Here is a 22867-nt window from a genome sequence, read left to right as displayed (position 1 = left end):
GCAGGGGACAGTTTGCCCAGGAACTGCTGAAGATCTGGAGATACGGCCGGTGCTGATTAAAAAATCAGGGCAAGGAGCGGTGAGAATCAGAAGGCTGGCTTCAAAAATGACAGCAGAGTTGCTTTCCCAGAGTCCGCAGGGCAGAAGACACTTCTAGAAGGATAATTAAGTCCCCAAACCCCACCGTCCTGGCGGGAAGCACTGATCTCGTTAGCTTTTCCTCCTCCGTTGGAGTTGCAGAACACTTTTCTTTAAAGTCTCGGGTCACTTGGGAATTAGGGATTTTTGTGTTTTGCCAAGTGCATTGAAGGCTCTGAAGTCAAAGGTTAAAAACACTCTGGTGCTCCAATGGCTGTGATGTTGTTCTAGCTAGTTTTCTTGAAAACTTGGGTGAGTAAAGCTGGAGCTGAAAGGGAAGAGCTGCATCTTCACAGTAAGTAACTACGTAGGAAGAGGGGATGCTCCCTGTATTCCCGGCTCCCGTTAACTCACTGTGGCACATTTCATTCTTAGTCTAGTTAGACTTTTTAATAGCTTTTTCTTTCAATAGGGACTGATTTTTAATGAAAACTGTGAGGTTTTGACAAACAGTGTCTGTAAGAGAGCGCATTCTCTCTCTCGTCACTGTCTGGTGCTGAGAGCCATACAGGGTTATCTAGGTAACGATTTATTTCTTTACCTAAGTTTCTTATGTTTAAAAAAGACTGTTCTGCTAACTCGGTTGTTTCAGTACAGTTGATAAGGGTTGTATCAAACTTAGGTGTTTGCTAGGCAGATAACGTCGCCCATCCTATCTGCTTCTGAACTCTGTTTTAATAATTCTTACTTTTACTCTCTCCTTTTAAAATCGCGAATCGTGCCTGAATCGTGTAGCCGGAATCCGTTGTTCTGCTCAGTTCGTGTCCATGGCTTGTGTGTTGTCCCGTGGCCGAGTAACGGAGTGGACTGGGTTTTGCTTGGAGCGTTGCCCTGCCGCGGCAGGAGTTGTGCGGGGCGCAGGGGCAGCGCTGCTGCGCGTTTTGTGCCGGGCTGGGGGTACCGGTAGCCTCCACAGGCTTCCTCCCTTCTGCCGGAGCTCTCACAAAGAGTCAGTATGTTTCCCTAAGCCCTTCAGGTAGTCACTAAACGACCTCCGTCTGACCAGCGTGCCCATACCCTTGCCTCCCTCCTCGCGCCGCTCTGCTGCCATGCCACCTCCCAGCAGCCTTACACCGCACTGCTTGGATTGCTGTCGTTTACTGTGCTTTAATTTTGTCTTTCAGACAATTTATACAACTCTTCCCATTAAGGATCTGATCTGCATTTTGATAGTTGGTTAGATGAAGTCTGTATAATAAATGGTAAGTCTGGTCCGTGCTGGGATTTTCTGGGGAGCGTTCAGGGTCTCTTCTCCCCGTAAAGCGCGCTCCGGCGCTGGGGTGTCAGCCCGGACTTCCTCGCTACCGTTGAACGTCAGCCTTGAGGGACCGGTGCTTCAAGACCTAAAGCTTTGCAGGGCTTCCCAGCAGTGAGTGTCTGCAAACCCAGAGACCTGGTGCTTGGCCAGTATGAACTCTTGTCTAGATTCCCATCTATAGTTCTTGGGGTGTTCTTACACAAACTGCTTGTAATTATTATTATACCCTGTTGAGCAGGGATTTAAATGAATTCTTCCATATCTCACAAAATACTACTAAAAACACTGGAGAAGATATTAAGCACCTTCTTCTTCCATTTTCATTGGTAAGAATATCCTGATCATACTCAGAATTCATATTTTAAATTATTCTCTTAGAAGTTAAAGCATAAAGCTTAGCCTATGAGCTGTTGAAACCTCTTTTAAAATGGTAATTGTCAAGGAGATACGGATTTTGATAACAATAGCAAGTTGTCTAACACGTACTCATGCAGATATTGTAAGGTTACATTACAGCATTACGAACCTTTAAATAAAATACAGCGGCATTAGTCTCGCAGAGGAAAAAAATCACTGCTGATATTATGGAGTGGCTGGTTTACATGTTCGGGGGTAATTAATTGCCCTATGGATTTTGATGGTCCACGTGAAGATCTTGAACTGACAAGTATATTCCTAAGCGAGAGCATCCCTCAAAGGTTTGCGGAGGCAGGGGTGTTGGAAAGGCAGGCTGCGCTGGTTTCTGGAGACCCAAGCGCACGCTTTTATTACGGCGTTGGCTTTGGGGAAGAGAGGACCGGTTCTCGGCTCTCCTGGGCAGCGTCATGGAGTGGTTTGGGGCTGGAGCCGTGTGGCTTGCGGCGGCTTTAAACCGTCCCGTGACACTTGGGTGGCTGCAGCTGTCATCTCGTTTTTTCTGGATTAAGTCCGGTCGAGAAAGAAGCTGCCTCATTTTCTGGTTGTCATTTGCCCAGGAAGTAAAAGCAAATTGTAATGGGGGACTCACAGCAGGAGAACCTCCTAACAAATGAGAGGCATATATTGACCGACAGCCGGCCTGCCACGCCGGTGATAAATGTATTTTTACACGCGGCCGTTCAAGGGCACTTTCTGCTCCCGTTGAATGCTGCCTGTCAGAGCACGCGTGGCACATTTGAATACCGAGTAATTGTAATGGCTGATGCAAAATTGTATTACTGTAAGGTTAAAAATTAAGTTATATGTTTTATTAAGTTAAAAAATATAATACATGCGCTTTGACTTTATCTTGATAGTATTGAGAAGCCACTTGAAGGACAGGAAGAAAATTAATTTAAAGATGCAAATATACTCTTTTTCTCAGTACGGTCCTGAAATTTTTACTGCAATTGTTAGTATTCCTGGAACTAACATAGAAATTAAATTATTAAAGATACCGAAACTGTTTTAAGTTAATAGTATTTTAGATATTTCCACTAAATTGCTCGGAAAGTAGGGATTTATTTTTTTAAAGTGTTCATAAAAACCTCTGAAGGGCCATCTTGAAAGAATTTACTTTCGGTATGAAAAATGAGACCATATTTTAGATATCTTTTCAGGTGAAGCCGTTTACTTTTGTAGAACTTTGGTTTTTATAAAAACCATCAGCTCAGGGCGCCCTGCCCCTGCCTGCCCCCTTCCCGCGGCCGTGGCCGCGCGCGGGGCCAGCGCGGTGGCTGCGGCAGCGCGCGTCGCGAGGGAGCGGCTCCGCTTGGCTGGGGCATCCAGGGAGGACAGCTGTGAACAGGCGGGTTGCCGCCTTTGCCGAAGCGCAAAATTAGCATACTGACTTTACATTATCCGAGACTTTTAAGCACGGGACTTTAAAGTTTCATATTATTCTGAATCCGTCGTATTTCTATAAAAACAGAATTAAAATATAGTAAAAAGCTACATAAATCCTGCTTGGGGGGGCGCGTGAGTAGATTACATCTGCTATGTTTAAATACTCATTTTGTGTGACCCTCCGTGGGTAGGGTCCGTGCGGGTTTCCGTGTTTTCCGCGCTGCTCATCTCCTGGAGAGCAAGGGCTGCAGATCCCACAACCCTTCCGACTGCAGGCTAATATCCCAGCTATAGCAACCACTGCTGGAAACGAAAGGTCGGGAACATAATGGCAAACGGTGACTTCCTACCATCTGTTGAAAATCCCCGGTACCCCCTCCGTTGTAGGCACCGATCCTGAGTGCATATATTCTGAAAAAAGTCACATTTATATTCATTATTATTCATATTCTGAAATAAGTCAAATTTGTCACATGAAAGTATGATGCGAAGAACCATATAGCAAAAGAAGACAGATGTGCAGGAGCCCAGGAAGGAGTGCTGCTGCAAACACAGATAAGATTCACAGTCTCCAAAGGAAAAAGAAAAATGGGTCCTGGGCACGGTACATCGCAGCCCGGCGAAGGTGCTCTTAATCTCCGTGCGCCTGAAGTGAGAGCAGCCGAGCAGGCGCTGCGGGGGCTGCTGTCTACCTTAGCAGCAGGCGTCATAAGTATTTCTTTTTATATATTCACTTCTAGGTCTGCCATTTTTATCGTTATCTCGAAGGCCGATGTTTATTCCTCTGCTCGGTTTGGGCTCTATATATGTTCTGCGGGGGTTTTTTTTGCACCCTACATGAGCGTGAAAATCTAACTTCTAGTTTTTAATTAAAAAAAAAAGAAGAAAAAAGAAAGAAACTTTTGTTGGCGTGATGTGGAATCACTTGGTGCACACCACTGCCGGGGACCTCAGAGCGGTATATGCATGTCAGTAAAGCGCTGCTAACCTGGTTTTTCTTTGTGGCTCATTTCTAGGAATGACTGATCTGTCAGACCTAGCTCTGTTTATCAAGGTCTGTTCTAAAAGCGCGTTATTTTTTATTTAGCTGGGGGGGGAGTAGAGAAAGAGGTACTTTTTTTCAGTGCTATCAACACCAATGATTTTCAACTTAACATTTCAGTTGTTAACTGTCTTATTAAGCTTTGCCTTTAGCATAATGAGCTTTAGATCTGTGATTTATTTATGTTCTTGTATAGAGTTGCGTTTCTGCCTGCTTTCTGGAGGCCGCTTCCCGGTGGTTGCTGTGGCAGGTCACCCCCGCTTGGCTGCTGAAATGCCCACGAGACCGTGGCCAGGGACTCCTCGCTGATCGATGGAGGAGTTACAGAATCGCCGCCTCCTTCATTTTCAAATGCCCATTCCTTGCCCAGAGAGGATTTGTATGCCGTGCAAAAGCTGGAGCTGGTATTTTCCTCCTGCTCCGTGCTAAAAGCGGGCACGTCGTTTTAAGGGCATTGCTTAGCTGGGGCAAACCTCGGCTTTTGTACGTCGTTGACGTGATGGGGACTGGAAGGGCAGTGCTGCTGGGGGATGCGCTGGGTGTGCTGCTTTCTCAGCGAGGGATTTTTTTGTTTCGCTTTAGTTAAGGTGCCCCTAGAGATTAGGGATATAAATATCTAATAATAAAGGTGGTAAAATATTAGTATGTCTCTATAGCAGTACATAAGTTACTTTATCAATTTAAAGTATGCATTTCAGTATATTTATTAAACTAAAATTGCTGCAGTGATACAGTGTTTATTTTTTATGTCACCTTTAACAGAATATTGCAGTTCAATGTAGAGTTTACCAAATATTGGACTTAGAATTAGGTTGTCATAGCTTCAGTATATCATGTGTTACAGGACAGCGATGGTGGCAGGTGCAGAAGTCAAATAGTCTCCCAGGAGCATCCTCCCATTAAAAAACAATTGCTTGGGCAGAAGGAAGCTGCACACAGCTGCGCGTTGTCCCACCGTCTCTGCCGTTCAGAATTAAGACTATTTCCAAACCAGGATCGCACAGGTTTTTGCATACTTTTCATTGTGTGCTAGTATAGCTGCTTCGGAGCTGAAACACTGCACCTAGTAACTCGAAAGCAATGCCAAAGACGGCGTGTTTGGCATGCCTTCTCTCTTGAGGCATTAGTGCTGTAATCCATTAACGCGGTGTTCAGCGCCGCAGCAAAACGGGGCCGGCCAGGGGAGTCTAAGCACCAAATGGATGGGTGCAAGCAGAATATTTTGAATGAGCAGCAATAATTTGGTTTTGTAATGCTTACTCTTTGGCCTCGGAAACGCAAGATGAGCATTGCAAAGCACACGTTTAGATGGTGCACTGAGAAATAAATCTTGGCTTGAAAGGATTAGCATCAATTAGAGAAGCACTTCCTTTAAATAACAAAGCAGATTAATTCCCTTAAGGATTGTACTTATTGGAACACATTTTCAGTAGTAAAAAGAGCAACAAGTGTGCTAGTACTATTGATTTTCTACCTTTGTATTACCAAAACATATTTTATTGACAAGTATTACTTGCTTGTTAAGTGCTAAAGAGTTTGATGGGTCTAAACATCGGATCATCTAATTAATTGCCCTTTCAAACTTTCATCCTAAGCTGCGGTGATTACATAGAAGAGATGGGTTTGGGGTTCTATTGGAGTTCACTCGCCTTTTACACGATAAACAAGAAATGAATATATTAATGGGTTCGTAATACCGAGGGCTGACTTTAGATGCAGTGCACCGTTCTGAGCAGGTCTTCATCTTCTCATGTCCCAGGGCTGGGTACAGGAGCACTACTTTTATTTTTTGCAGCCTAATTTTATTCAATGAGCATGACAAAGTCTTTTTTCGCACAGTTAAGCCCTGCCAATTTAAAGTTGGCACAGAGCCTCGTAATGCAGAAAGAGCTGCTCTTGTGTATTTTCAAAGAAATACTTTGTGCGCTTCTGAGACCAGCCCCGGCGCTCGCCGGCGCTCTCCCCGACGCTCGGGCTCCTGCTGCTGGGGTATAAGACGGGAGGGGAGGTGAGCTACCTGGGTTTGCCCGTTCTAAGATGCCTTAAGCGTTAGAGAAGACATAACACGCGTGAGTCTGTCTTGTGTAAAGCATCCGCGTATTTTACAGTTTAAACAGTAACCTCAGGTAATGAGTAAATAACATCTTAATGGTGACTCTGACCATGGAATAAGTGAGTAGTTGTTCATGGTGTTTCCGACAAACGTGTTTATATTGCTGGATATTATAAGAAACAAGTATTTAATGCTGGTGAGACCACAGCTGTAAGTGTGGCGTGTGAGCAGAAGGACGTGCGACTTGCTGAGCTGACGCGAGGGACCGGCGGCACGGCCGGGGCAGAGCGCCCATCTCCTGCCTTGCCTGCGGGGAGCCCGTCGCTGCCGTGACGCCGCGCAGAAGGGTGCGCTGCAGGGGAACGATGGCAGCGCGGTATGTAACGTTGAATATTGTCAAAGATTGTCCAGAGCTAGGAGGCTTGGAAAATTTTTTGATGGCAAAAGCTGTGCATCACAAATGCGTGCTGCGTGTCTATGCATCTGTCATGCACTGCCATGAGAAGTATGTGTTTCAAATTATAGTTCAAGCTCTAATCTGAGAAAATACTAGGTACCTTCCAGTTGGTGTATTATTTCTGAAAAAAATCTCTTACGCTTCCTCTACAATATAAGGTTTGAACTTTTAATTACATTTATTATGGCAGTAGCCCAAAGGATTTTAATTGCACGCTCGTATTTGAATCAAGATTGGGTGTAAAGGATGCCCTCGCTCAGCGCAGGCTGTGAGGGGCGGCCGTGCCTGCTTTGTCAGGACACGTCCACTCCCCGAGCTCAGGATATGTTCTGTGGAAGCACACCTGGATCCTTTACGTCGCAGTGGAAATATTTCTGTTGTTTGTTGGAGTAGAGAGGACTGAGTGAAACGGTTGCCTGTGCACCCAGAGGTGCAGCTGTAAAGGAGGAGCTCGTACGGCTGTGGGTGGACGTAAGTCTGCAGTCCGTCGTCTTAACTTAAACCCCCATGGTGCTCCGGCGGTGGGGACACGGGTGCTGGAGCACCGGGGCTGCAGCCCTGCCGGCTGCCCAGCCCTGCTGCCAGTGCCGGCCCTTCAACGGCCCCTGCCGCTGGTGCCGGGCGGCCGCTGGCCCTGCCGCTGGTGCCAGGGGGCCGCTGGCCCTGCCGCTGGTGCCGGGCGGCTGCTGGCCCTGCCGCTGGTGCCAGGCGGCCGCTACCAGCGCTTTGCACTCTGAATAGGTGACGTTTCTGGAAAGGCTGTTGGTAAAGCTGGGGGGTGGCTTTGTGCTTCTTACCGTTCCCTGCCCGCCGCCTAGCCAGCTGGAGGCTCCCAGCCATCCAATTTACAGCCTCCTTTGCGGAGTACAAGTATTAGATTTTTTTTTTTTTTTTTTTTTAATTCCCGTTAAAGACACATTTATGTTCACATACCTGACAAATTACTTTGGTTTAAAAACTGCTTTTGGCAGGGGATGTGTTCATATGGTGATTTAATTCCCTTTTATTGGCTAAGCAGCTATTAGAACACTTAAAAAAAATTGTCACGGTATTTAATACTGAGCAGCATGTGCTTAAGTCCCACCTGATAAGACATTTCAGTGGTCTGCTTTCATGTTTTGGGTTGTCCGGAGGCGTTTAAGTGCCCTGAGGAAAGGGCGTTCTCCGTGCTGAGCACAAGTCCCTGCGTGTGACACGGCAGGAGTTACGTTTCGTGCCCATCCTTCAGGAGCAGCGCGTGCCGCCGTCCCGTCCTCCCCGACCGACGGGAACCAGCCTCTGCGAAAGGGCTTTGCTTTGCTCCTCAGGGGTATTTGCCGGTTGGCACAATGACGGTCAGAAAATGAGTGCTAGAATAGCAGAAAACGCAGGTGAAAATGAAGAGGTATTTCCCCATGGTATTTAATTTTTACTGATGTTAATGGTGTCCCTCGGTCTTCAAAAAAAGCTTTCTTGGTCTCGTTCATGTACTCGTGCATTTGTGTTTGCTTAAAAGTCTGTTCAGCATCATCATGGTGACGGGTAGTGAATCTTCTACGTTCCTGTTCTCTCCCCCTCTTGCCAGACTATCCACGGCCATAAAGGACCGATAACTGCGGTGGCCTTCGCCCCCGACGGCCGGTACCTCGCCACGTACTCCAATTCCGACAGCCACCTCTCCTTCTGGCAGGTAAGGGTGCGTTACCGTCCGTCTGTCTGCGCGCACATGGCTAACGAACTCACATCTGGGACTTTGTTTTCAGTCATGGTGTAATACCTAAGGAAATGCTGGCAACAGGAAAGGCCCAGAAGTTAGGGCGGGAGCTGAAACCTCAGCACGCGGTTTTGCCGTTCACCAGCCCGCCCCGTGCTGCCCTCCCGTCTTGCCCTCCCACCCCACCCGAAGCGAGCGTGCTCCGCTGCCGGCAGGCACCGCGCGGGCAGGGCCGGGCCGGCTGTCGGACCCCGTCCCCGGCGCCTCTCCGCTGGGCAGCTCTTCCCTCGCCATCCCTGCGGGCTCGGGAAGGCAGCTCTGAGTAGCGGTGTCCCCGTAACGCGGGGGATTGTTCCCATTACTGTTCCTATTTCAGCATTTCTTGCAGCTGTCCCTGGTGAGGGATGGGGCCGTTCACATTCACATCAAAAACAGAGAGTCAGGCCACCATTTTGTGAAGTACCTAGAGGTTTATTTTCTTTAACGTATGAGCAATCTTTTTCTTTGTAATCCCATATCGGTAGGAATATTTTTTGTCAGTTGTAGGCTGCTGTCTACATTCCCCAAGCAGGATTTTTTTTTTCTTCCTTCAAATGGCTTTAGACTTAAAAAATAAACTGATCTGATCCGGCAACATGCGCTATCAAAATCATTGAGTCTTGCAGTAATCAGACTATAAAACAGAACTCAGTACACCCGTAAGTACCAGTTATACTCTTTAACGCACTTCCCTGGTTTTCTGTCATTCAGTAGTTCTACAGGTGCCATAAAAAATTACTAAATGATTATCCATCGCTATATTGTGCGCTTTCTGAAACAGTAAATGAGAACAGCAAGAATCTTCATCCATCAGTTACGTTCATTCAATTTAAGTGCTCAGGGAAAATCTGGAAAGCAGTCGGGCCAGATCTTTTAGAATTGGCAAGGAAAAGAAGTCGGGCACGAGTTTTAAATTGTGATCTGCCATGCTCTTCCAGGTGTATAAATGTTCAGGTTGAAGTGGCTTTTACATAAAGAGTTAAATATACCTACACATTTAGTTTTAAAATGTGACCTCGTGCACTAGTGATTTTTCCCTTCTGTGTTCTATTTGGCACTATTATTAATGCAGGAAAATCAGTAACATTAGTCATCTTAAAAGGGTTATTACTCAAGATGATTTAAATTGTGAAAATGTCAGCGGTGCTTGCATGCTCCCTGCTAGAGATGCCATGATTTACACTCTCTGACACCGCTCTGCTGCCGAGAAGAGCCAGGAAAAAGTAATGGCTTGTACTTTGTACTGATCAGAATTCAGGACGTGGCATCAGCAATAACGCGCCTTAAATGTCCCAGGATTTGCCAAGGTTTCGTGGGGCACGTCTCAGGGATGCGGCCGGCCGCCTGCTGATGGAAATCCTAGGGTTGCGATGCATGCGGATGGAAAGGTTTTTGAGAGTAAAGCAGCGTTTCAGAAAGTGTAGGATTTTGTGTATCTCTGTGGAGTAGATCAGAGAATCTCATTTTTAAAAACATGGAGCTAGACAAGATGCAGCAGCAATAATTGGCCTGCTTTCCGAAGAATAACTCAACTGATCTCTTCTGAACGGCCTCTTCATCTACCAGACAATAAAAAAGCCCTTGCTGTTGGGTTTTTTCTGTTTGTACCTATCACGACGACTGCTCTTTAGTCTGCATATCTTTAGCTCTAGTGTTTTTATGATTTTGATAAATAATATTCTGGCGTAAATATAATTGTATTAATACTTCATGGGTTTTCCTTAAGTTCTGATTATGTATGCTTATGCTTAGCGTGCCTTTATGAATTGCCCCCAGGAGCGCAGTAAGGTATGCCCACCGAGTCCATCAGCGCTTCCAGTCTGCCCAGTTGTGTACCGTGGTCGTTAACCACCATCCAGACCACCCAGCGCATCCCCTAAACGCTCAGCTCCCTTTCCGTTAAGCGGCGTTGCTTGGCCCAACTCTAACAGCATTTTAATTAAGCCTGGTTTGAGACAGCCGCTGGTCCCGGGGATCGGAGGGGTGTTGGAGCTCCAGGGGAGGTCCGGGTGTGCGTGGCGCATGGTGACCCTCCCCAGAAGCCCGCGGGCAGGGTGGGTCACCTGTGGGTGTCTCTGCAGATGAACACCTCTCTCCTGGGGAGCATCGGCATGCTGAACTCCGCGCCCCAGCTCCGCTGCATCAAAACCTACCAGGTGCCCCCCGTCCAGCCGGCCTCGCCGGGCTCCCACAACGCCCTCAGGCTGGCACGGCTCATCTGGACCTCCAACCGAAACGTCATCCTCATGGCTCACGACGGCAAGGAGCATCGCTTTATGGTCTAGGGTAAATCCCCCACGCTAGAAACCCATCTCTGTTTCAAAGTTCTTTGTAATTCTCCCTCTCTCGGTCTCTGTGCTCCTCGCGCGGGATGCCCGCACCGGTGCCTGCAGACCGCCGGTGGGCTCCTGCCCGGCTCTGCGGGGCGGCTGCGCTGACACCGGCTGGTTTTTCCTTGCAGCCGGGAGGAGGAAGGCGACGGCGCTGGGGAGCGTGCTCCTGCGTGGCGCAGCAGAAGCGGGGGATCGATAACACTGTGACGGCGCTCCTCGGCCAGATCCGCAGCGGCAGGAATCAAACCGGGCTTTGCAGCCGGGCTGAACCCGGCCCCTTCCTCGCTGGATGTTGAGTTCACGCAGCAGCCCTCATTAAACACGTTTTTCCTTTGGAGACTCTCACAGAATCTCAGTGTTTACCAAAAAGGCTCGTGTTTACATGTACTTTCTCCTAGTGACCACTGAATGATGGCAGGTGATGCGTCTTAGAGCTAGCCGCTCGGGTTAGTTAATGCGGGGCTCATTGCCTCGGGGTGGAGAGGGAGGGCGTTTCGGGGGGTGGGTGGCCTGTGTTCTGATCCAAAGGGGATGATTCCTCATACAAAGTCTCAGTTTTCCAGAGAATTGGAAGTGCTGCTGTGCCCAGTCACTGTTTGCTGTAGTCTGGAAGAAAGAATAATAGTCCACATGTAAATAAAAAAAAAAAAATCTCTTTAAGATGGAATAGCAAACTTGAAAAAAAGGAGTATTTATATATAAAGGTGTTTTTTTGCTACCAATGCAGGTATTTATTTAAAAAAAGAAAAGGACAAAAAGTGTTTTCTTCCTAAAGCCACTCCCATTTGTGCCGGGACGCGCAGGGCGGCGAGCCCCCGTGCCCGCGCCGTGCCACCCCCAGCTTGTGTCGCAGCCGCGGCTCCCGCGGTGGCTTCACCGGGGGACCAGAGGGGAAGGACACGGGCCCGGAGGGAGGCGGCACAAATGGCATCGGCGGGGAGCAATTCTGGCTGGAAAAATGATGAGAAGTATGTAGAAGGTAAGTTATTTGAATGGATATATCGAAACATTTCCTTCAGTAGGAATATTCCTGTGTAACACTAGCTGTGACTGTGTTTCCCTCTTCTTACATATCTAATTTTGTGAAATATTTAATAGTGTGAAAGTATGCTAGTTTATGCTCACAGTAAAGAAAAAAATCTATAAAATACTATTTTATTTAAACATATTGATGTATATGTTTGTATAGCTTTTTCTTTGCCATTTTTGTCTGAAAAGCTCACAGAACTAAGGCGGCTGTCTTTACGTAATAAAGTAAAAATGGTACTTATAGAATCTTCCCTTCCCCAAAAAGGAATAAATGAATTTTTAAAATGGCTTCTAAATATAAAAAGCATTGATTTTTTTTTTTAGGTGGTCTGTGTAGTACACTGTACATGAAAGTGAGATTTACAGTCCAGAAGCTACATATCTGTTTGCTGTTTTAAAATAATTTTAAAAAAATTAAAAAGCAAGAAATTAAGACCATTAGGAATGTTTAACACAAACTGCCGTAAAGTTTAATCTTTTATCTGGCGGGAATGTAGTGTATAGTGGAGAACATTGTAGTAGAATATCAGGGTCTTTTCTAAGTGAATTAATGCAACGTGCATGTACATTGTGTTTATACAGATATATATATATATGTAACCTTGGAGATCAAGGGAAAAAAAAGAGGAGAGCTAACAGGGACTTGTCATCCGCAGAAGGAAACGCTGTGATTTTCAGCGTAGGCTTACGAGGAGAGCGCCGAGGTGCCCCGTAAGCGTGTCCCACGGGCTCCTGTCCGTTAGCCTGCGGTAGCTACCGCGTGTACGTAGGTGTGGGCTTCCCAAACAAAATGCGGCCCCCGTAGGAACGTGGACCATGCCCCTGCAGTGACTTCCTTTGTGGTATAGTGATCAAACATCTTGAATTATATATGCGTTAAAATGTTTGTTTTAAGCTAGAAGCGTAATGGATTTTCTCAAATGCAGAAGGGAGCTGGTAATTTTCCTCGCAGGCCTCAAAATCAGTTCACGGCGCGAGAGCCGAAGCGTGGTTCGTTTGCCGAGGAGTCGCTGAGCCCCGGAGCGGCGCTGGGGCCAGCCCGCCCCGGCCGTCGGGCTGGGCGAGGGGCCGGCGCCCGCGGTCCCCGATGGAGAGCCCTGTCCCACCGGGATGCACACGCCCATTAAACCCAGCCCGCCGCTTCGGTGGCTCTGTTAAGCCCAGTCCTGAGCTTCAGCCCAGCCTCGCGCTCTCAGCACCGCAGTGAAATGTGTATTGTCATTCCAGTGTAAGCTTTTAGTGCTTTATTGATTTGTTAGTACTGTATTTGGACTTGTCCTTGTAAACGTAGAGACGTATGTGGCTTCGTTGGCAGCTTACAAGCAAAAGATGACATGATGAGACACCTGTATGAAAATGTTGTGATGATTGAAGTCACCGTGTGTGGTGAATGGTTCAAGTGGCTGCCTCTCCCGCAACTTCTTGACGAACCCACTCCCCATCCTCTGTATGTATTCAGCTTCCCGGTGTAAATATGCTTGTGAAATAAAACTGAATCGTATTGAAGAGCGTTGGTTTCCTGGCATCAGCCTGATGGTGTGTAAATAATTTCCTGCTGCTGATTTACTGGCCGGTAATCCGAAGTCTTTTCACCATTTAAGAAACGTCTTCCTTTCCATTTGCAAACCGGGATGACTGAGAGCAGAACGAGTCGCCGGCAGAGCAGGCGGGGGTCATGTCGCCTTCGGTACCAACGGCGGAGGTAGGAGGATGCTGAGAGTAAGGTTCTCTTGACTCCCAAAGCAGTGTGTCCAGGCAGACAAGGGGATATTCATCTTCCAGGAATTCACCAGCACCAGGTGTGCCCGGTGATGCTCCGGTTTGCGCTCCCCCAAAGAAAGTAATTGAAATAAAACACGGAGATTTTTCTGAGGTGGCGTGCAGGATTACCAAGTGTATTTAGTGTAACATTGTGTTTGGGTTGGAATCTGCGATACGCGTAATTTTTAAAAAACGGCAGCTGTGTTTGCCTGCGGTGGCGGCCCCGGTGCCCGCGGCTTGCAGAGGGGCGTGGGGTGAGCGCGGGACGGTGAGCCGGCGAGGGTCGGGCAGGGCCTAAGCAGCCTTCAAAGCGAAAAACCCACAAAGGAATTGGGTGAATCCTCCATTTTCGGGGTGCGTGAACCTGTTAAAACGGCGGCGGCTCCGGCGTTCCCTTGCAGGTGAGGCGCGCTGGTGGCGGCTGGGCGGGCGATGCCGGCGGCTCGGCAGCGGGCAGGGCACGGCGGCGCAGGAGGCAGAGCCAGGCAGCGCCGGGCGAACTCTCACCTCTCCCCTCCTCGGCTGACAGGCAGAGCTGAGCCTCGGAAAATCAATACTTGGGAGCCAGGAGGGAAATATTTCCAACCTCTAACTAGAGAATGTATTTTGACAAGGCCAAGATAATCCAGGCTGCACAGGAGAAAGAGAAAAGAAGACTCATTTTTAAAGCTTGACACTTCAAGGTGTTTTTGTGCAACGGTTTAGAGAGAGCATCGATACGTACAAATACCAAAGGTCAAAAAGAAAAGCCAGAAGAATTTCAAAAATGAGATGCGCTGGTTTTGCTGTTTACTTCGCAAAACGCAAACGGTTTGATTTGTGTAGAGAGATGGTCAAATGTAGCGAGCTCAGTGTTCGCCGCCGTCTCCTCATTTAGTAGAAATGAAAATACACTAAAGCCTAGATTATACCTTAAGCAATTTACCTCTGAAAAGTATGTGCCTATTTCCTGCTATATATCTGCATTCCAGGACATTAATTGTTTTTGATTTGGCGTGATTACATTTTGATGCAAAAAGATCAATACTTTTTTCATTTATGCGGCATCATTTTTTGATAATTAAATATCTGGCTGTGTACTCGGGTGCTACACGAAGTGGTCAAAAGCGCTACGGCCCTTCTTCCACTCCTTGACCAAGGCTTCGTTGGCACCCAGCACCTGCGGTTTCTGCCGGGTGAGTTAGGTCTGACCGAGCCGTGCGCCGGCAGTGCCCGCGCTGCTGCCCGCGCTGCCGGTGTTTCTGCGGTGCCTGGCGCTGCAGGTGCCTCCGCCGTCGGCGCGTTGCACCGGGCAAAGCGAGGGAGCGGGGCGGCGGGGCCGTCGTGGTGCCGACCCCTTCCCCGCTGCGGCTGCGGGCAGGGGGTGGGCGAGGGGCGCGAGGGGGAGGTCGCCCTCCTTGGCTTTACGCCGCGCTGGCTGGGAATGTCCCTCCCGTCCTGGCGCTGGACATAAAACCGCACCTTTGGCCGAGAGGGGTAAAATCACATCAAGGCAACGCAGCGCAGAGTAGCGGGGACGATTAGGACGTTGCACTGGACTCGTTTAATACTGACCCAAGTAACGAACCCGCCCTGAAGCATCACATAAAGCCAAGCAGCGTCGTGCGTAACCTTGGGAGGAGGAGGGAGGAGGTGGTACCCGCGCCACGGCTGGACCGACCGGCACGTTTATGGCAGCAGCGAGGAGCTCGCGGCCAAAGGTAAGGAGAGGCAGGGGCAGAAGCAGCCCTGGTAGGCGTCGGGGCCGAGGAGGTGTAGCACCGGGGCCCAAAGGGGACGTCGTTAGTGACGGAGCGGCTGCACCAGGGCTCAGAAGGTGCTGGGGAGCGGCGGGGCAGCACGGGGAGGACGGACTGACGGACGGCTCCTGGCACAGAGGAGCGGAGGCAGAGGAAGGGGCAGATGAGATCAAATGGGCAGGTGCTCCCTTCTCCGGCTTGAAAGAGCATGCATTAAGGCTGAGGGAAACGAGCCAACCTGAGAGAAGGTGATTGAGATACGGAGCGATGGACTTGTGCATTATTAATTGCATATGGGCGATTGTCTCCCAACTGTCACACAATATTCTGCCTAAAGTGAGGCAGCGGAGATTGTCTGTCCACAAATTAGCATTATTTGGAGTTAGATACTGGAAATGAGAGGTCCCTTGAGATTTATAGAAAAAAAATCTAGAAAAACTATACCAGGGACTTCTCATTTGCTGCTTTCAGCTGGCTAAAACAGGAGGGAGGGCTCCCCCGCTTTACCATGTCACAGCTCCTCGCCCAGGGGCTGGCGGGGGTCGCGCTGGGCCACCAAGGGGCTCGGCCGGCGCTGCCTTCGTGCCTCTCCTCCGGAGGAGCCGGGAGCTGGCGTGGAGGGGCGCCGTCCCGCCGGCTGCGCCGCCGCAGCGCTGCCGCCGCAGCGGGAGCCAGGTCGCGTTCGAAGCGTGCGTGCGTGTTTGGTTGATGTCCTCAAAATACGTCAATCATGCCTAAAACCAAAGCTATTTGAAAATGCAGACCACTGAGGTCAGGGTAAACTCCATCAAATGTATCGATCAGAGATTTTTTTTCCAAAGAGCATAATGTTACCGTTGTACGCGGCGCGTGTCTTGCCGACCATCAGCATTCCTTCTGGCTGACTCAGAAATCCGTCCCCATGCATCTGGCTGCCTCCAGCCTGCTGCGAAGGCGGGCACGGCCTCTCCCGCCGCCCGGCAGGATTCCCCGCGCCCTCGGGCAAGGCTGTGCCCCGTCGGGCGCAGCCAGGACTCGGGTCTCGGTGCGGCTGGTATGCTGCAGGTTTCTGGGATAGGCTCACCTTGGGATCCCCTGGTCTTTCTCAAACTGATGAGTCGTATGCAAGCAAAGAAGTGTAAACAGAAGGCCTTTAACGTGCTTAGCAGTAGCTTACATATTTAAAAGCCAATGCATTAATAGCAGAAATTGGAGAGGACCCAAAAGTATTTTGTCCTCTGGATGCTGCGGGAGCTTCCATGAGCAACCATGTGCAGAACCCAAGACTGCGTATATCTGCTGCACATCACCTTGCAAGCTCCGTGAGCTGTGCCACCTACTTCTCCCTTTGGACAAGAGAGTTCCCGGCCAGCTGCGGCCCCTGCCTCTCTCCCTCTTTCCGATGCCGGGAAAGCCCAACCAGGGACCGAGTTCCTCGTCCTGCCCGTTCCCTCCCGTGCAGAGGCGGCAAAAGCGAGGGCCAGGTTTGCTGTCTTGGGAGCGCGGGAGGCTGCGTGGGAGCTTCGGAGAGCTCAGGGGCACCGGGGAGCGCTCGGCAAACCGAGCCGGGCTGTCGCGCGTATTCAGTCCCAAATTGCAGTTCAAAGGTTTGCAAAATTGTCAGGACCCTTTGTGGGACTTGTGGGACGTCGGCTCTGTAAGAAACTCAAGAGTATCCCAATTTGTAAATTAAGCCTTTCCGATGGTCCTTCCTGCGTTTAAGGTCTCTGAGCATGCGTGGAAGGAGTAGGCGTCCAATAACGTCTACGCCGCTGCGATTTCAAAGCCAGGTTTCCTGGCACGACGTGCGGTAAGGGAACTCCGAAGGCCCCGGGCGCCCGCCGCGGGGCAGGGACAGCGCTCAGCGGGCTCGCCGGGGAGCGCGCCGGCCAGGGGTTGCTCCTCTTCTCCCAACAAGCTGTCCGGGCCCTGCCTGGCTTTTAGCAAGCACCAAAACTTTACCAGCGATAATACTTTTCTCTGAGCAGAAATATCAGTAAAAATCTGCATCAGAGCCTTCAGTGTGATAAATTGACACTTGATGGCAATAGTTGCCTGGAGTGCTCTTTGAACAGGAGGGCTCCTGGGGAACTTCCCTCTCTCTCTGATGTCTGAAAATTAAAAATTAATCCTGTATGAAAAATTAAAAGGTGAAACTTTCTGCTGCAGCAGCATAGCTTTTTGAATGTTGATTTTGTTTTTAAAATGAAGGCTGAATGACATCTACGGGAAGATCATTGTTGGTCGTTACATTTAGAATATATGATTTTAATTGATTTTTGTAAATTGGAAACCTATTTACAAACGACTGGAGTAGCTTAAAAGGGGGGGGGGGGTGTTAGATATTTATTTACTGAAGTAACGGACTTTAAACAGGCGTTTATTCACTCCTGTAGAGCTACTCCCAATTTACAATATGGTAAAAGAAAACCGCCGGTTTTATCATAAAAATGATGGTGGAATCTGCATATCTTGCAAGTTTGAATTTGGTTTTTCAAGCAAAAAAGCCCACCTTTCTGACATCAAGGAGTGCCTCCTGCCCCTCGCCGTTCAGGCGCGCGTCCTCGCTTACCGCGTTGCCAGCGTCACCGCTCGGTGCCACCCCCTCGTGCCCGGCGTCCTGGCAAAGCCGGGCTCCCGGCCGGGGCTGCCCGCCAGGGAAGGCTGCTGTACGTCTTCCCCCAAGGTCAGCCTTCCTCCGCGGGCAGAGCAAACCTTGCGGTCAAGTCTGAGTGGTTTTAGCAAGACTATTTCTTCTTACAAGTTAATCCAGAGCCAAGGGGGAGCAAAGTCGCCTGCACTCCTGGTTTTAGCAGTATTCACATTCAGATCTCACCTGGTGCAAGTTTATTTTAAAATTTCTTCAGCTTCTGCGGGCCTAGGACTTCCAAGCTGCCATCGGCTGGCTCGGGCAGGAGGCTGCAGTCTCGGCAGCCTGGCTGACTTCATCCCGGCTTTGCTTACCAGTCCGGTCGGCAAAGACACAGCTGATGAGATGTTCAAGTGACGGAGCTCTGGCTATGTGTGGCTGGATGATCGGGTGGCACCCTACCTGGGCCGTGACTGCCAGAATACCCAGCGTCCCCTTCAGGAACCCACTTGGGACCTGGCGCAGTATTATGGCATTTACATCTTCAGTATCTCAAATATTTCTGGCTTTATTTTTTCTGTTTCTCTCTAGTAGGCCACGTTCTTCCACCCCCGGTTACGTACGGCATTGCCTGTGTGTGGGTACCTTGGGACCACGCTGCTCAGGCCGGTCCAGCAGAACAGAGCACTTGAGGGAGCATCCCACCGTGTCTGAAACCCGACGGTGGCTTTGCCCAAGAGCGCAGCCCCTGCCCCGACCATCGGACTGCCGGTACCAAGCTGCCTGAGCCGAAGGGAAAGCCAGAAAAGAAAACCACGGCTGGGGTTGCCGCGACCGTCGCTGTTGGTCGAGTTCGTGGAGGTACCTTTGATGGTTGATGAGCATCAGGGATACCCTTCTGCAGTTCTCACCGCACCTGACTGCTCTTATACTATAGATGATGAAACATCGCGTATCTTATTAAATAGAGCCATCGTAAAAACCGTTCAGGCTCTGGGTCCAACCCCAGCCCTCATCCTCTTCCACGGAAGGGAGTGGGGTGACACTGTTTATAAATTGAGCCCAGACTATAGCATGAATGATAATCCTTTCATTCAGGTCTCATTAAAGGAGAAAGTCTTCTCTAGCAGCCTGCAAGGTCTAAGAGTAACTGCGAGCCGTTAGGTCCAGTTTCATGGTAATCTTGCTTCACCAATACATCCGAGCAGCCACCCACCGACGGGCCAGGGCCGAATCCGCGCCCCCGGGGGCTCGGCGGGGCTGAGGAGGAGAGCGGGTGCTCTGGAGGTGGCCTTTGGAGACGGGGCCGTCGCTGTGCCACCAGCCGCTTTGCAGTCAGCCGGCCGCCCGGCTGCGTGGGCAGCTGGGGGAGAAGGTGTTCTCTGCCTTTCTCTCTTGAAGGATAATGTTGACCCGTTTTTAATTATCTTGTTAGTCCAGGAGGATCTCCAAGGTGGATTTTATGATATTTCAAGACAGAAATTGTACGGTAATGAATTGCAATGAAATGCAAAACAGCGTGAGCCAAACAGGAACCTGTTCAGCAATGCACAGCAGTGCCGCAAGGGCGCAAAAAATATTTATCTCTGCTTAATAACGGAGAAGTTATTAAGGCAGGCTGCCTATTTTCACCCTGTTTACAGTTTAGCCAGAAAGTGGATTAAAATCCATTGTAGAGCAGTTCCAGATTTATTGCAGAAGCAAATGCAGCTATGGTTCTGCCAGCTGCCGGGCTGCCCGGCTCGAGGAGGAGGAAGGCAAGAGGGAGGAGGACGGGGAGCGGAGCGGAGCAGGAGCCTTCGGGGTGAGCACCAGACGCTCCGGGGCCAAGCCCCAGTCCCAGCGCGATCCGCCAAGGCGCGCAGAGCCATTTCCCTGGGCTCGCTGAGTCAAACCTGGGTAATGGTTTTTTTATGAGAGCGGACTGCTAGGCCTCCTGTTAGCTCTGCCAAAAAGCTCAGGCCAGGCAAAGTCATTTCAGCAAATCGTTGTTTTTCTGGAAAACGCCGTTCTGTGCAGCCGGGTTATTCACAAGGTGACGCTGGCAAAGAGCGCTCGCCATCGATGCCGAAGGCGGAGACGAACCAGGAGCGTTGCGGGGGATGTTGGCCGCACCAGGCGGCTGCGGGGCTGGGGAGGGGGTGCGATGCTCCGGGCTGGGCAGGCGCTGGGCGCTGGAAGCCCTCAGCCTCCTCCGAATGTGGAGAGGATGCTCGGACTGCAGCATCCCATGCAGCGAGGTGGGAAGAAGCTGAACGGGTATTCATGCATTTCGTATGGCTGGAACGTTTGCAGGGGGAGAGACTGGGAAATACCCTCTCCAGAAAACCTTCTTGCCCAGTGCTTGCGATCCCCACTGCTCTGAACTCCAAGGCAGCCTGGTTTGTCCTTGTCCCCGAGCAGGGACGTGGGGATCTGAGCCCGGGTTTCGCATTCACGTGAGCTGTCTGAGCAGAGTGTGGTAGCCAAAAACAGGGAGAAAGGGGAGGGAGGTGGCTGTGAGGGAGCTCACAGGCGCAGGCTGCCCTGGGAGGCTGGGCCCTCTCCATCCCTGCAGATGCTCCAGACCCAACTGGACGTGGCCCTGGGCGGCCCCCGGCGCGGGGCTTTGGGGTGGGTGGCTCCAGGGTGGCTGGGCCTCGGGAACGGTTCTCTGATGGCGCCTGGGGAGCCGGGATGGGCAAGGTAAAGGCAAACAAGGGAGAAGGAGGAGACGAGAGAGCTTTTGGCTGAAGAAGTGCTTTGGTCTGCTGGTGATTGCTTGGGGATGGCGGCTCAAGGGCAGTCCTCGCTCACACGAGGCGTGTGTGTAAACGTAAGGTGGTCACGGACCGGGGCGTGGGGCCGTGGGAGAGGGCAGGCAAGTGCTGCCCGTGGTTAGGCAGCAAGAGGGCAGGAGCTGCCGTACGAGTCCGGCCAGCGGCCAGCACGGAGGGGCCGAGCTGCAGATTGGGTCTCAAGGTGACGGTCACCTCTGACCTCCCCCAGGTCCTCTGCCGCTGGCCATCCATCTTGCGGCCGCTCTCCGCAGCCCCTTCTCCATTCCTGCAGCCTGCAAGCGTTCACCATCGATCTCATTGATTAAAATCTGCATCTGCCCCGGAGTGAAGGAAACCATCAGCATGCCCAGGGACTTCAGGCTGGGGTTTTCTTTCCCCTCCTGGTGTGTTTGTCAAGAACAGGTCCGTTTTCTGCCTGGAGGGTGCATCTGAAGAGAATTTGTTTGGAGGTGTGAGAGATGCAGTATGCTGGGGGGCCGAGGAGAGGCACAGCCGCCTGCAGCACCCTCTCCCAAAGGTTGCTCGGTGGCCCCACAGGAGCAAGGGTCTGCCCGAGGGGTGCAGGGGGTCTTGCACCCCGAAACCATCGTTCCTAACTCTTCCCAGCACATGCTGATATTTAGCTGTGCATGTGTCCAAGGCTCGCGGCCAGGGGGATGGACTCAGGCGTTTGCCCCTGCCTTGCCCAGGCGAAGGCAGAGGTGGGAAGCTCAGCCCCGAGCGGCAGCAGCGCGCTCTGCCCATCCGGCCTCGTGGCAGCGGGTGCCCGGAGAAACGGGGGCTGAATCCCCACCGGGGACCTGGCCAAGCCCAGGCAGCCAGGCTGGGATGGGATGGCCTCCTCCTGGGACGGGGCTGATTTGGAAGGAGGCAGGAGGTGGGAAGCAGAGCTGAAGGAGCATCGCTGGAAGAGCAGCATCGTCTGCCTCACTGGAGTGCAGTGCAAACGCCCGGCTGTTTCACTGCAGGGACCTGGCAAACAAAGGTGGACGTACAGCGGCAACGGGAGAGGATGCACAAGCACGTGAGAGTCCTCCGGGCTGGTGCTGGAATGGGGACTGGGGCGGAGGGTGAGAGGTGCGCGGTGGCGGGGATGGGGGCAGAGTGGGCAACGTCGGGGTTGGCAGGGTGGGGTTACACCGCCCTGGGGTGGGGTACACCGCCCTGCATGTTGCAGGGCAGTAGCTATCAGTGTCTCTGCTACCTTTTCCACCCAAACAGCTTTCCTTCCTCCGTGGCCATTTTCTCCCCGTTCCTCCCCAGGAGGAGCCGCGGCGGTGGCGCGGTCACCACCTGAGTCACAGAGGTGTCGGCAGCGGGCAGGGAGGGTCAGCAGACAGCAGCCATCGGCCTGCACACCGTCACACGCGTGCCCGTGAGCGTGTGCGACACTGGAACAGCATCCTTTAATCACAGTTATTTTAAAGAATGAAGCGGACCAGAGCAGAGATTAAAAGCTAACCTGACACAAAACCAATCAAAGTTATCAGCAAACCATTAAATTGCTTCCAGAAATACCGCTCGTCTCGGCAGGGAGAGAGGTGAGATGGAGGTGCCTTCCCGCTCCCACCTTTCCCACCCCCATCCCTGCGGCTGCCCCCGGGGATGCGTCCCGCCGGTGCCTGCTGGACCAGCCCTGGCCGGGTACCGGCACTGCCAGCCCCCGCGAGCCCCTTCCCACGTTCCCACCGGCGCAGGAGCCTCAGCTCCAGGCCAAGATGGAGGTCATGCTTTCGGCTGGGTCTGAGTGGGGTTTGCCTCCTCGCGGTTAGCACCCCCGGCTCCCCGAGGAACCGCTGGGGAACCACTTGGAAAGCGATTTTCCCCGAGCAATGCTTGAGCCTCTGTGGCCCCGGGGCTGTGTGGCACCACCTGATGCTCAGCTCACCGTGCTCTTTTGGGTTTTTAATGCCACTAGCTCTGCCGAGCCCAGGGAGCGCGGGTCGGGGACCTGCGCAGCGTCCCTGGCCAGGCTTCGCTCCCAGCCGCCGCACGCCGAGCTTGGCTGCGTGCCGCCGCTTGGGCGCAACTGAGCTGCTTCTGGAGCTGCTGGGAAAATCCTCTGCTGCGTCGAGCGGGGCTGACGGCCGCGTGTGTCTGCAGAGCTGCTGCTCCTGCTTGTGCTCTCTGGCATCGCCAGGGCTGGGCTCGTACGGGAGCACCATGGCCCGAT

General features: G+C 51.3%; 1 protein-coding gene across 7 annotated transcripts in view; it reads left to right on the top strand.

Moving 5' to 3' along the window:
* The window catches only part of WDR7 (WD repeat domain 7), a 147755-nt gene extending 136444 nt beyond the window's left edge, over positions 1–11311 (top strand). For 6 of the 7 annotated variants that reach the window (XM_082335893.1, XM_082335888.1, XM_082335890.1 and 3 more), the window contains 3 exons: positions 8316–8420; positions 10565–10769; positions 10945–11311. In XM_082335893.1, the coding sequence (XP_082192019.1) occupies positions 8316–8420; positions 10565–10768 (309 nt within the window). In that variant the 3' untranslated portion in view covers position 10769; positions 10945–11311. Of the gene's footprint in view, positions 1–8315; positions 8421–10564; positions 10770–10944 lie in introns of those variants that run through there. The other variant, XR_014230650.1, reaches the window with a different exon arrangement.
* Positions 11312–22867: the final 11556 nt, after the last annotated feature.

The sequence above is a fragment of the Platalea leucorodia genome (genome assembly GCF_965183815.1).
Source record: "Platalea leucorodia genome assembly, chromosome: Z".
Taxonomy (NCBI): Eukaryota; Metazoa; Chordata; class Aves; order Pelecaniformes; family Threskiornithidae; genus Platalea; species Platalea leucorodia.
Note: the sequence above shows the minus strand (reverse complement) of the source record. Positions and strands in the feature narration are given on the sequence as shown.